The sequence below is a fragment of the Protopterus annectens genome, chromosome 1.part0 (genome assembly GCF_019279795.1).
Source record: "Protopterus annectens isolate FY-2018-M chromosome 1.part0, PAN1.0, whole genome shotgun sequence".
Classification (NCBI taxonomy): domain Eukaryota; kingdom Metazoa; phylum Chordata; order Ceratodontiformes; family Protopteridae; genus Protopterus; species Protopterus annectens.
The window spans coordinates 1,176,003,358-1,176,018,144 of record NC_056725.1 but is presented as its reverse complement, the minus strand read 5'-3'; the positions used below and the strand labels follow the sequence as shown (position 1 = coordinate 1,176,018,144).

The 14,787-nt window shown below is 39.0% G+C and overlaps 1 protein-coding gene across 4 annotated transcripts in view; it reads left to right on the top strand.

Annotated features, from left to right (window-relative positions):
* The window catches only part of LOC122796729 (sine oculis binding protein homolog), a 1,221,885-nt gene that overhangs the window by 100,659 nt on the left and 1,106,439 nt on the right, over positions 1-14,787 (top strand). For all 4 annotated transcript variants that reach the window (XM_044065461.1, XM_044065452.1, XM_044065445.1 and 1 more), the window contains exon 2: positions 7,054-7,192. In XM_044065461.1, the coding sequence (XP_043921396.1) occupies positions 7,054-7,192 (139 nt within the window). The remainder of the gene's footprint in view (positions 1-7,053; positions 7,193-14,787) is intronic.

Below are 14,787 nucleotides of genomic sequence, written 5' to 3'. Positions count from 1 at the left end.
TAAGGATGAGCAAGTTTTCATATGAGTCAGACAAACTGTCCCAGGGATGATTGAGTAAAGTATATGAGTCAAGCAGACTAGTCCTGGGATGACTTTGCAATGTACAAGAGTAAGACAAACTGTCCCAGGCATAAGTGAGTAATGTATATGAGTCAAACAGTTTGTCCCAAGGATGACTGAGTAATGTAAACATGAGTACAACCCATCCCAAGGATAGAGTCTAAGTCTGTTCCAGGGATGGCTGAGTAATGAATACTAATTGAACAGACTGTCCCAGGGATAAGAGAGTTTATATATGAGCTAGACACGCTGTCCTAGGGATGACTGAGTAATGTATACAAATCAGACAGACTGTCTAAGGGATGAGTTGGTAATGTATATGAGTCAGATAGTGTGTCCCATGGAGTAATATATACGAGTCAAGGTGAGTGCATAATGCATATAAGTCAGATCAGACAAACTGTCCCAGGGATACATGGGTAATGTACACAGGTCATACACACTGTCCCAAGGTGTGTGAGTAACGCGTAGAGGTCAGAGAGGCAGACTGCCCTAGGGATGACTGAGTAATTTGTAGGAGTATAGCAGAATATGCTCAAAGCCTAGCAGATACCATGAAGTGATGGACAAACTGAGATATTTTCTATAAATATGTTATTTTGCTGTACATAGCTAAACTGATGAATTAAACTATGCAGGGTTTTGGTCTTTGCTTAATTTTGAGTGAAAATGATGCACTGCTAAAGGGAGTTTCTGTCATTTCAATACAACAGTTGTATGAATAACCTTACCTGTTCATTTTCATGATAGGTGATATACTGCATTTTTAAATACTTGGTGACTATCCTTTTGTTCTACATGCAGATCTGATTAGTGTGCAGAATATTAATACTCTTTCTGAAAGAAGTATATATTAGTACTCTCCCTGATAGAAATAATCTGTCTGAAATTACCAGTTCAGAAGTCTAGGTTGTACCAGATTAATAAACACATAGCAACAACGCTGTTAATTCAGTGAGGTCAACTAAAAAACAAAAGTAATTAAATACATTTTACCACACAGAGAAAGCTTGTTGCTAATGCTGTGGCATGCCAGTAAAGACTTAAAAACTAAAAAGTGAAGAGTCATGGGCATTTAAAAACTGTGTAGCTAAAACATTGATATGTCCTTGAGGAGTCATTTGTGTGTATATATATATATATATATATATATATATATATATATATATATATATATATATATATGTATATATATATTTATTCATATATATATATATTTATATATATATATATATATATATATATATATATATATATATATACACACACACACCATAGGCCTCCACTACAGGAGGTTTAAGGCATTGCACAGTGGAGACTCGAGCTTAGCTGGGTCTTTCTTGGGGATGCGACTCAATGGTTTGTCAGTGTGACCTTTTACCCTATGGTTTGAACAATATTAAGTCTAGCACGAACAGGGCTATAGAATCTGTACATTAAAAGTATTAAGTCTCTCTGGTGCTTTGTATAGCTATGCCACTGCCACCACCAGTACTACTACAATTTTTACTACTAATAATACAATTACTACTATTCCTACAACTACTACCAGTACTACTACTACTATTACTATGACTACTATCAGTACAACTACTACTACAACTATTACTTCTTCTGCTAATAATACAACTATTACCACCACTCTTACATATACCACTCCTACATATACTACAACTATTACTACTACTCCTACAATTATTACTACTACTGCTATAACTATTACTACTACTAGTACTTCTACTAATACTACATCTCTTACAACTACTGCTACAATTATTATTACTACTACTACAATTATTACTACTACTATAACTATTACTACTACTACTAGTACTTCTACTAATACTACTACATCTCTTACAACTACTACTACAGTTATTATTGTTACGACTACTACTCCAATTACTACTACTATTACCAGAACTACCACTACTACAACTATTACTACTAGTACTACCAGTACTATTATTACTACAACATCTCTTAAACTATTACTACTACTACTAGAACTACTGCTACTACTACTATTACTGTTACCACCAGAACTACTACCACTAAAATCCTTAGTGATACCAATGCTCAGTGATATTTACTTTCCATAGTAATCTGGCCATAGCTGGTGTAAAACATTCTCAGTATCTGTCAGTTCAACAGTTTGCTTTGTGTTTTTATCATGTTCTAACTTCTGTCCATTAGTTTTAATTCTTCTGTGATTTGAATGCTTGCTTCACATGGGCTTTGAACACAAGGGATTAAAGACAAGCCTATGGAGACTTCTTCCTCACTGACCTTAAATTTTAAGCTCTGCATAATACCAGTATAGCATCTCCTTCTTAGCAGTGGTGTGAAGCACTTGGGGAAAGGTCCATGTAAAGGGTGTATTAAATAACTATGGGCTTATATTTTGTTATAGTCTTCTGCCTTCAAAATGAGCAGAATGTTTTCTGATTCACTTTACCAAACTTTTTAAGATCCTTTTTTATTCTCCTGCCTTTAAAAATTGGTAGAATGATTACTGATCCATTTTGCCAAGTCACTTCAGATTGGAAAGCACCATTTTAGCAAAAAAATAAAATAAGTAAATAAATAAATAAAAAAACAGCCAAGCTAGAGTTTTCACTGTGCGATGATATCGTAAACCTGCTGTAAAGGAGCCTATGTGATATATGCAAATGGCACCTTATGGACAGTAGGTTTAAGCTGTCATCATATAGGTTCATAGATAGGTACGAGGATATTGGTCCTAGGGCCTATATAAGCCTAGCCAAAAATGTACCCTGGATTTTGCCACCAAAGAAAATTATTTTCCTGTGTCCCTGTCGAGCAGAGCTAAAGAGGTGATCCCTGGGGTGAATTTCCTATTTCCCATCCAATCAAGATTTTTCTTTGAGTACTAATGAGGAGCTTTGTTTGATATAGATAGGTAGTTTGTTCCAGAGTATGGGAAGTTTCTCGGACAGGAATCTATCCCTCCAGCATGTTCTGTTTATTGTGGTGACAAGGTCCCTAGAGCGTGTAGCTTGAAGGGATTGGGATTTCTTTAAGTGGAGCATGTCCAACAGCTCTGGGTTTGACATAGCTTTGTATGTTAGGCAGAGATCACCTCTGAGTAGGCGATATGCGATGGAGTAAAGCTGGAGTTTTTTGAGACAATCTGCGTAGGGCATCTGTTTGAGGCCAGTAATCCTCTCTGTGAGGTATTTCTGCGGCCTTTCCAGTTGTTGTAGATGTCTTGTGAGGTACGTACCAAAAGGGGCATTGTACTCTATAATGGGTCTAATGAGGGACGAGTAGAGGGGAACAATGACCTCTTTTTTTCCTGGATGAGAAACCTTTTGTGATGAAGTGTGCCATGTAGAAGGATTTCCTGACTACTGTGGCAATGTGATTATCAAAGGAGAGACTACTGTCCCAAGGTCTCTTATCACACTTTCGGTGTTAAGTAGACTACCACTTATGTGGTAGCTCATGGGTACAGAGTTTTTACCAAAGGGGATGACAATGCACTTTTTGGCATTGAGCCTGAGGCCATGGCTTTGACACCAGGCATATGTCTCAGTGAGGCCCTTTTGTAGGATGTCCACATCATTAGGAGTTTTGACTATGGCTCCTAGTTTGTAGTCATCTGCAAACTTCATTAGCCAAAGACCTTCTGTGTTAGTCTGTACTTCAGAAAAGTAGATACCAAACAGGAGAGGACCCAGGACTGAACCCTGTGGTACTCCACTTGTCACTGGTCTGAAGTCAGATTTGGAGTCTGCTACTTTCACAGTGTGGGTTCTGTCAGTAAGCCAGTTCGCAACCCATCTTGTGACATAGGGATTTATACCTAGTTTAGTGAGTTTATCTATAATTCCAGAGTGGGGGATGGTGTCATAAGCCTTGGCGAGATCTAGATAGGCTGTGTGAACCACCTTACCCTCGTCTATGGCTTTGGTGACTGCTTCAAAGAAGTCTCTCAGGTTTATGAGACATGATCTGCCTTTTACAAATCCGAACTGGGTGGGGTCCAGAGTTTGGAGATTACCAGTGTCTTTGTTTATAAGTTCCATGATGATACATTCCATGGCCTTGCAGACCAGGGTTGTTAGGCTAATGGGGCGGTAGTTCCCTTGGTCCGTGGTGGCTCCCCCTTTGTGGAGTGGGATAACCATCACTGTGCACCATTCATTGGGCACAAAACCTGAGGTGAGGCTATGATTGAACATGGTGCTTAGGTGGGGTGCCAGTTTATTCTGTAGTTTATGTAGAATGCAGCCTGGGATGTTGTCAGGTCCCATAGATGCTGTGTTCATGGCTTTGGAGAATGTGGTTTTTACCTGTGCAGCCATGATTACAGGAACTTTGCATTCTTCCAGTATAGCGATGGGCCCTTTAGGGGGTGAGAGAGGGGTAAAGTTAGCACTGAACCTGTCTGCCAGGATGTTGGCAATATCGGTTGGTTCTGTATATTTAGTGCCATTGTGCTGTAACTCAGAGCAGATCTGAGTGTTGCCATTGAAATTCTTGACATAGCTATAGAATGCTGTGTGGTTGTCTTTAAAATCAGTAGCGATTTTGTTTTCGTAACTAGCTTTGGAGGATTTTATGATGGATCTCAGCTTCTTACTGAGGCTGACCAGGGAGTTCCTCCAATCATGGGATTTTACTCTTTTTGCAACAGTTTCTTTCTTCTGTTGTAGAGTTTGTTTATGGCAGGTGACCACCAGATTGGATTCCTTTTTTTGGAGGATAGCGTCTTGGTTCTGTTAGGGATGGCATGATCCATGCACTTGTGTAAGTGCTTATAAAGTGCATTTGTGTAGGATTCAGCAGTCGTACCTCTATTGCCCATTTGCATGGGTGTCGCGAAGTTTGCCACTTCTGTCTTAAGAAGTGTGAAGTTGGCTTTGGAGAAATTTTTTATGGTGGCTTCCCTAATAGGGTTGGGGGTGGGATGTGGATGTCTAGGGTAATTAGCTTGTGGTCGGATCTGACCAATGAGGAATTGACCTCTGGTGTGGAACACCGGTCACCCATGTTGGTAATGACCAGGTCTAGCATATTGCTGTCCCTGGTGGGGGTGTGGATAAGTTGATCCTAGGCATAGGAATTTATGAATTCCAGAAAACGTTGAGCAAAAGAGTTGGTACATAAGTAGTTTTCCCAGTTAATGGTGGGGTAGTTGAAATCGCCCATTATGAGGGTGTTGGGTTGTACCCCTAATATTTTCCAGTGTATCAAGAAATGAGGAGTGGGGATCCTGGGGCATGGTGGGGGATCTGTAGCAATTGCAATTTGGATTGTGGTCTTGCCCAGAGTTAATTGCACTTGGATAATCTCGGATGCATTATGCTGAGCAACTTGCCCGGAGGTGTGGATATCCTTAATGAATATGGACACACCTCCGCCTTTAGTGTTTTGGTCCAGGTTAGGTGGCTGAAAGGTGTGGTATGAATTATAGGCTGGTAATGCAGAGGTCCTCTCTGGAGCCTTGAACCAGGTCTCTGTCACTGCACAGATTGTTCTCCATTTTAAGGAGTGCCTCGAGTGAATGCATTTTGAGGTTTAGACTTCTAGCACTAAGTAGCATTACCCTCATATTTTGCTTGCTTGTACCTGTTACAGTGGTGAATTTGTCATTTAAACCTTGCCTAAAAAAGGCACTATAGGGGTGGCAAGAGCCTTAGTCAGAGTCCAGAATCCCAAGGGTGACAGGTGCAGGCCATCTCTGGCAAAGCATCGTGGTCTGTTGATCATGTCATCCCAGGCAGACAGATACTGGATCCCCTTAGAATGACACCAGAAGCTTAGCCAGTTGTTAGTGAAAACTCTAGCTGTGTTTTTATTGTAGTTTTTACTGAATGGTTTCTCTTTGTGACCCTTTTATCTTTTAGTTTGGATATATGTTGGGACATTCTGCAGGTACATTTAATGTTTTTAGGCATCAGTTGGGTTTAAAAATCCTGTGTTTCTAAACTAAAGCCAAATACTCCGCTTATGCTGTGCTGATGAACTCAATAAAAAGGTTAAAACATGCATGTCCACAGCTAGTGGGGTTTGGCTTTATTGGGCTGAATGTATCCATAAAGACTTAAATTGGAAAAAAGATCATGAAAATTCAGAAGTCATGTAACTGAAATAGTTGATGTCCTTAAGGGGTCATTTGGATATATCTCATGGGCCTCCATTACAGGAGGTTTGAGTTATCTTCACAGAGTGAAAACTCCAGTTTGGCTTTTCTTTTCTTGCAGTTTTTACAGAAGGGTTTGTCTGCTTGCCCATCTTACCCTTTGGTTTCTAGTGTTTTCTTTAGTCTTAGCTTTTTCCCACATAGAGAGATTTCATGAACTGATTTCACACTAGCTCTATTTCAAGTCACTTTGGAAGTTATATAAAATGTGTAAGTCAAACATGCCTGTTGGTAATTCTTGCTTAGCCTAGCATTTTAGGATGGTACAGTTCACTACAGACTGAATTCTTTTTTCTTTAGTATGGATTTAATTCGTTTTGAAGTATGTGCTAGGTATTGTTACAGTCTGTGGATATAGACACAGCATATCCTTAGTAAGTGTTACCACCTGTTATAGTACATCAAAAGTAGCTTTGCTTTGCTGGTGAATTCAAAGAATGAAAACTACAAAATAACATACTGTGTGTACAGATTACATCACTTTATTTGCTATTTGAATCTTTCCTTGTTATTATGTATAATCTTGTCTACATTTTGACTGGAAACAGTATAATATGTAAGCAGGCCTACCCTGCATTTTCTTAGTTTTCTGATACAAATAATTTGCATTTCAGTGTGCTTTGAGACTGTACCTATGTAAAGACCGATGTATTCTTATGTGCCAACCTGAAATTTAGATGTGTGATTTGAAAGTTGTCAGTCTACTAAAAGTAGGACAGAACTGGATGACCACCTTGCACATGAAGTACATTTTGATTTTATGTCCTCATCTTCTCTTAGTTGTTGACTTCATAAATACATGTGCACTCCTTCTCTTTCAGAATTTTGCTGAAAACACCATGAATGAGCTTCTTGGCTGGTATGGCTATGATAAAGTGGAACTGAAAGATGGTGAAGACATAGAAATTAAAAGTTTCCCTCCAGATGGAGAGAGCCGGCAGCACATTTCTATTCTGAAAGGTAACATGATCATTATTTTACTTATGTTTAGGGTAAGAGTAATGTCCCTTCTGCAAAAAAGAGGAAGGTATAGTCTTTTTGTCTTTATTTTTGGCAGACACCTTCTTATAAATCATGGACATAAATTCATCAGAAACCCTGGCCAACTCTAGTGCAATGTGATGAAGTGTTAACTGTGGCACAGGAAACTCGGGTCTGAGAGGGGCCTTATGCAATCAAGGTGTCAGCCTGCAGTGGGGCTAAGTCGGATAATTGCTGCTGCTCCCATTTCAAGGGAGAGGGGGTGTATCCTACTCTTTTCAACTTCCCCCTCCCCACTTGAGTCTAGGGGCTGTACCCATGCAGACAAAAGTGAGGTAGGAACACAGGCAGACTTCCTGCAGCAGATGGTGGTAGCATGTGTCCTCGAAATTGACTGATGCCATTGCATTCTGTGCATTGAGGGTTGAAGATTAAGGGTAGTTCACAGGGTAAAAGCCTTCCTTACCGCCATAATAGGACTGTACTGTAATGACCTATCTCTTCTCTGCCTTGCTGCAGAGTTGGAATAGGGATACTGGGGGTAGCAGCTGGTGAATGGTGGTAGAGTATAAAATCAGATGTAGAAATCATAGGAATTTTGCACAAACACTGCCATAAAATAAAAATATTTTCAGCAAGGCATAATGGATCATTTGGATGAACTTTTGCTTAGCACAGAGCTGTTGCTAATAACAATTGACTGGTTGGCATGCACACAGCACCTACAACACACACATAGGCCAAGGAAAAAAAAAAATCCTAAACAACAAAGATTACCTAGATTTCCTGTTGGCAAAGGTATTACTCAGCAAACATAAAAGCACTCATCAAAAACACCACCTAAGTCCACATCAGACATACAGTTGCACTAAATGGAGACCTAAAAACAAAGCCCTTAAGGCAAGCTAATACACTTACCTTGACTCTAGTCCTAGGGACTCCATTGTAAGACATACTGAGGGCCCTCTACCAAGGCCGAACCAGGAGAAGATAACTGCTGGTTGTTTATCTGGAGCCAGGATCTGCCAAATTATGCATGCACTCGTCATTTCTTCTCAGGTACCAGTATTATTCCATCATACCTATGCAGGTGTACCTCCCTGGACTATATGAAGAGAGTCATTATGGAGATTTCAAACTGTGTGACTCAGGCAGGTTTGAGCCTAGCATTGAGCAGCATTTTACTTTCACTAAGGATGATGCCACAATATGAACAAAAGATGATTGATTTCAACAATTGGCTGAGTTTCTGGTGTCATTTTAAGGGGATCCAATATTTGTCAACATGAGAGGACATGGTAATCAGACCATGAGAAGTCACAATATATATCAATAATAAGCATACCACTAGATTGGTTAAACAGAATGGAGTGCTAGAGTTTCTCCACATGCAGATAAAATCCTTTGCCACATGCGTACTAGCTATAAGTTACCCTCCACATCCCAAGAAAGTCACAGCACATACTTGGACCTCCTGGAGACACTTACAATCCAACCAAACACCCTACCCATGGGAGACTTAAACTAATTACTCTTCTATAACTCACACTGCCTTAAATTTGCTGACACAGAGATTCCTGGACTTCATAAATACAAACACCCTTGATCAGTTAGTGTATATGCCCACCAAAGGCTCCAACATACTGGGCACGATACTCACAAATATGGGAGAATTCTGCACCACCACCCCATGTCACACCCTGTCTGGTAAGGTCCTGTCTCCTTCAAAATCAAAATCAACTTGGTAACCCTGGTAAACCCAGTAATAGTCAGGAACTATTCCAAGGCAAACTTTCTTTTATTAAGCAATAGTTTGTCAAACTTCACTGCCCTTTAAACACAGAGAACATAGCAGCCTGTGCAGAATTGTTCACAGAAATTCTGTACAACTATGTGAATAGCTGCATAGCGGCTGCTGTAACTACTTGAAGCAAGCCCATAGCTAACTCCAAAAACAAACTATCCTGGTGGCATCCCAAATTAAACAGAATACACAACAAAAGAAAAAAATCATGACAAAAATCAGGAAGTGTAACTCCCACAAAGATAAGAACTCACTCATCATACTAAACAGGCAACTGAGAGGGCTGATAAGGATAAATGAAGCCATCTTCGAGGTTAAGATAGCTTTCCAGGCAAAACATGACCATAAGGCCTTCTTTAGCTTTTAAAATATACCAAAACTAAGACAAACCAATAAAACAAAAAATGTAGCGGCTAAAATGGTTAAAAAACAGCCTTATTTTATTAACTGTTAAGCGCTTTTCATTTACATATAATAGCAAACTTCCTCAGACCTCTTAGCTATGTCAGAATCCTCAAGGGCAGCACACAGCAGTGTGCTGAATTTATGGTTAATGGTGCCACATTCACTGAGCCTGGCAATATAGCAAACCTGTTGAGTGACGAATTCCTTTCCAACTTTTTGTCTCACTCACCTCCAGTCATGCCCCAAGACATATCCACAAACATAAACCCTCCAACTATATCAAGAGAGCATGTCTTGGCTGCACTTGCTAAAGTCAAAGCCAAGAACACAGCCTCAATGTGCCCCGATAATATCCCTGGATGCCTCCTGAATAGTCTAAAATACAACTTATGTGGCCACCAGAGTAACTCTTTAATTATAGCCTCAGAACTGGCTTTGTGTGACAAGAATGGAGGACTGCAGTGGTCAACCCCCTTCATAAGGGGGGACCATCAACAGATCCTGGAAACTACAGACCCATTAGTCTGACTAGTCTTATTTGCAAAGCCATAGAAAGAATTATCATGGAAATGATTGTTAAAGATTTAGGAGTCCTCCAAACACTGGATCCATCCCAGTTTGGCTTTGTCAAAGGAAAGTCATTCCTACTGAACCTGGTGAATTTCTTTGAAAAGGCCACCAAAGTAATTGATGAGGATAAAGCAGTGTATGCTGTCTACCTTGATCTGGCTAATGCATTTGATAAAGTACCCCAGCTTGCATTGTTAGCAAACTTATGGAACCTGCCATAAACCATTTGTAGTGCACTGGATAGCCAACTGACTCATGGATAGTAACCAGGAGGTTAGGATTGGTGAGGCTACCTCCACACAGAGGCCAGTCACCAGTGGAGCCCCTCAGGGCTCCTTGCTGGTCCACTTGTCTTTGGCATGTACTTCTTGGTGGTCAAAGGCAATGTCCAAGGCCTCTATCTGACCAAGTTTGCAGATGATTGCAAGCTGGGAGCAGTCATAGAATCCCACCAAGATGAAATCATCCTACAGGAAGGTCTAGCACAGGCAAATGACTGATGCTAAAGTCATGGCTTAAAACTCAGTGCCAAGAAATGCATTATAGCACCTTTTGGAAAGATAACCACCCCAGGAAACTGTGCTATCTATAAAACACCCATAAGAGTTGATTCACTAGTTAGGGATCTGGGAACTCATCTAGACAGTAACCTAGCCTTTGACCAACATGTGTCCAAGGTAGTAAGAAAATCCTTCTATGTTGCTCAACTTATAATTAAGGGCTTGGCATCTAGATCCAAGGAAGTCATCATATCACTGTACTTGGTCCTCATAAGACTCATCGTAGAGTATAATTCCCCCTTCAGCATGTACCTGACCAGATACATGCAGCAGCTGGAATGTCCACATAGGTTTCTTACAAAAGGAATACAGGAAAGGAAGTAAAAACAATGTCCTATGTGGATCATCTAAAAGCCCTGTCACTATACTTGGTCTCATAGAGACTACCAAGAGGCAACCCTTGCTTGGTGTACAAAGTATCCTCGGACCCAGCTCTGATGAACTGAATCTTTTGGAAATCTGCAAAACAAACAGCATCAGAACTACTAGATCCAAAGATTTTAATTTTGCTTATGACATAAATAGGAAATGCTGGAGAGACAAATATGTATCTCAGAGAATTCCCATTCTCTGGAATCAGCTCCCCATCCATGTGAAGCAAAGACCCTTCCTTACCATATTTAAGCAAATCTTGGTTCAGTGGATGGGAAGCTGTATCTTCATCCCTGGTTTGGCACTTATGTTCTTAATGTACAGAGGGAGTCAGTAATTCATGTCAAGGGCAAAAATCACCCCCTATAAAAATGTCTAAAACATAAAATTTGTGGGTCACAGTTTGGTTGCACAACTAGGCTTATAAAGGCCTTAGTGGTAGTTAGCCTAGTACACACATATGAACCTATGAATTTTCAGAAAAGCAGATTTATGTAGTTTAGCAAGTTCTATTACATGGAGCTGTCATTGGTAAATGACAAATGTAACTTCTGTTTGGCATGCATCATTATATGCTTGGTTTATAAACTTAGCTGAGTTATTACTGTAGGGAGATGATGGAATCAGTGACCCTAACTACACTTAATTTTACTTTTCTTGTATTTTCTGGCTTCTGTTACCAGTAAGATTTGGAGAAGAGTGAACGTTCCTGAAGTGCCTGTGGCATTTGCCGAGTCTGCATTCAATCTTTGCACCTAAATGTTTTGATTAGAACTAAAGCAACATTTGTTAGAAGATTATGTTACAATATTCTTTTGATTCCTCATTGAAATACAATGTTTAAATTATGTTTCCTCCCACAAAACTATTTGGGCAGTGGTATTTGTAAAGCGAGAAGGACACATGCACAATTCATTACAGTCCTCATTCCCATAGTAACTGCTACAATTATAACTGACTGCATTACTGAAAAGAGCTAAGGTTCCTGCAAAGTAAGCTTTATTTAAAAAAAAAAATATTTTACAGGTGTTAAGAAATTATGCATTATTTATTTAGTTATTCATTAACTCGGTAGAGCCAGTAGGAATATATGCTTCATTGCTAGGGATAACCTGTGATTAATGTCTGGTTAAGTGCCTTGCTCATAGTCACACAGTAGACTAACAGATTGTGGGAGTCAAACCTAGGACTACTTGATGAATTTCATTAAAACCTCACAGTAGCTTGAATTGCTGGTGCCTTGTTTTTTCTTACGGAAACATAATGAGCATTCTCACACCAAGGTTATTAGGGTTAACTGTAGCTTATTGTCTAAAATTTTAGTTGCATTTATAAGTGACCCACTCCCACTCCACTTTGAGAAGGGATAAATATTCTGTTGCATGACTTCTACAGTAACTGTAATTCCTAAATACCGTTATAACAGGTGTATATGTTGAGCCTGTGGAAAGACGAGTACATTTTGCATAGTACAGTTCAGAAAAGAAAATGCTTATTGTGTATGTAGCTGATATCTTTGTAAAAATGTTTCAAGTTACTCATTGTAATGGCACATTAATTCTCTGCAGAAAGGCAGTCATCCAGCATTGCAGTTTCACACGCTTCTACGTGCCTATGAAAAAATTCACTTATGTCTAAAAAAAAAACTGTTCCTTAAAGATAGTTATATTATAAGGGTTCCTATTACATAATTAAAGCTGCAATCTTTCAAATGCATCTTGATTGAACTTGAAAGCACAAATAGCAAAATAGTGAAATGGCATATAAACGATTTCTTTCCCTGAGAAAGAAATCGCTTGGCCGCCTCCGTTACTTTGCCATTTTCGTTACTGTAGTGCTATCTCGGAGTTGGTATATTTAAGTAGGGGGCAAAGCCCCCCACTTTAATTAATGTTTTGAAGTTTTTATTTTTATTTTTTTTTTGTAGAACAGAGATTTTTTCCCTGGGAAAAAAATCACTGTTGCGAGTGTTCGAGATTGTAAGCTTTCACTTACATGGGGCTGATAAATCAGCATTCACTTTTTTAAGTGTTCGCTGATTTAATATAGACCGTATTATAATGCACCAGTAACAGATCATTATTTTTTTCCTGCATTAAGAAGTACAACATAAAATGCATATACTTAAAGACTTTCCTATCTATTTTATGCTCTACTGTATTAGATGTTTTTTTTTTCTAAACTTTCTGCTCCTTGCAGCTGACATTTTGGATCTTGGACAGGATTTGTGAATGTGATTTTATTATTTTCTTCAAGTGATTCATTAACAATGGGGTCTGATATGCAGCTGCCTGGGCTTTGCACTCTTATGTTCAGAGGACAGTAAGTCCAAAATAGGGTTAGAGTGCTTAGGATGGATTGGTGGCGATGAAGCAGATACACTCAAAGAATATTATTAGTAAAGTGCAATTGATGTTAAGAAGCAACCTATGCAGGCAATACAGACCAAAATGGTACCACCATTTTAAAATTGAGATATAAATGTGTGGGAACTGTACTGGATGGAAAATGGAAATGGTACTTTTGGATAGGATAGGAAGATATGTATTATTAGACAGACGGAGACAATGGGAAAGATTGTATTCCAGGCACTCCTTGTATGTCTCCACTTTGGCAGTACAACAGTTTTTCAAGAATCACCGCATGGCAACTTTCCAAAGCTCTTTGGGGAAAACCTGGATTAGTTGAAGATTGATGAGATTTGTTATAGAAGCATATGTGTGCATCTTTCAGGAAGCAGAATTTATCCTGACGCATTATAATACTGGATTTAATGTATTTAGTAAGAGGCAGAGGAATAATACTGGATTTCATGTATTTAATAGGAGGCAGGGAAAAGGGGGCACAATTCCACTTGCGGGGTACAAGGAGCTGTGATGCTGAGGAGTTATTTTATTGAATTCTACAAAAGCCAAGATTTTTGATGTAGTGTTGAAGTGTCAGATTTCACAGAACTGTTGTCAGTCATTGTTTGCCAACTTTGTTTTCAGTATTTTTTGTACATTCCTTCCTTTCTGTATTTAATTATAACATCATGCTTCAGTTATTATTTTTTTTTTTAGATTTGACATTGTCTGTGTGTTCTAAGCTGTGGAAACTTTCTGGCGAGTCCCATTATAAGCAAAATGATCTTAAATATCCTTTTATGAAAACAAATGTGCTTTGCATAATTGAGGCACACAGTGAACCTCCTATAAACAACTCCCTGTTTTCTTTCAATGTGTTGCAGCTCACCTTTCATTCTTCTCAGCCCACCTTTTCTATGGGTTTATCGAACTTTTAATCTTTATAACCATTACAAAAGAACATACTGAGTACTTCTTAATAGCAGCTTGACAGTGATTTTAGGTGGTAATCACTGACTGACTTGTTACTGAACTCAGCACGTTGAAAAGTTTGGACAGAGCAGAAGTCATTCAGCAGTTTTGATTTCAAAAACCATAACGGAAAACATGTTTCAGTTGAGCAAGGAGGGAAAATATCTCTGAAACTCCCACATGCGGAGAATGTGCCCACAGTGCTGATCCTATGTAACACCTTTGAGGTCATTGTACCATAAGCGTAAATTATATGTAGTTAGGGAGGGTAGAAATGAGTCCACTTATGTTTTAGGTTACTGTTTAAATCCAGTAAATGTAGGAGTTTTGAAGAACTATAACTTTGTTGAATGTTGGTTTTGAATTGCTGATTATGATTAAATAACACATTAGTCAAAAAGTGCTTTCTAGTTTTTTTACTAATACCTCTAACAAGAGCACACTCACTTCCTTTTCTTTGTGGTATTTTAAGTCTATAACGTTATAATTGCAAAATGAGTTTGCCTTTTCCATAATTGTCCCTCTGATGATACATTTGACATTTTG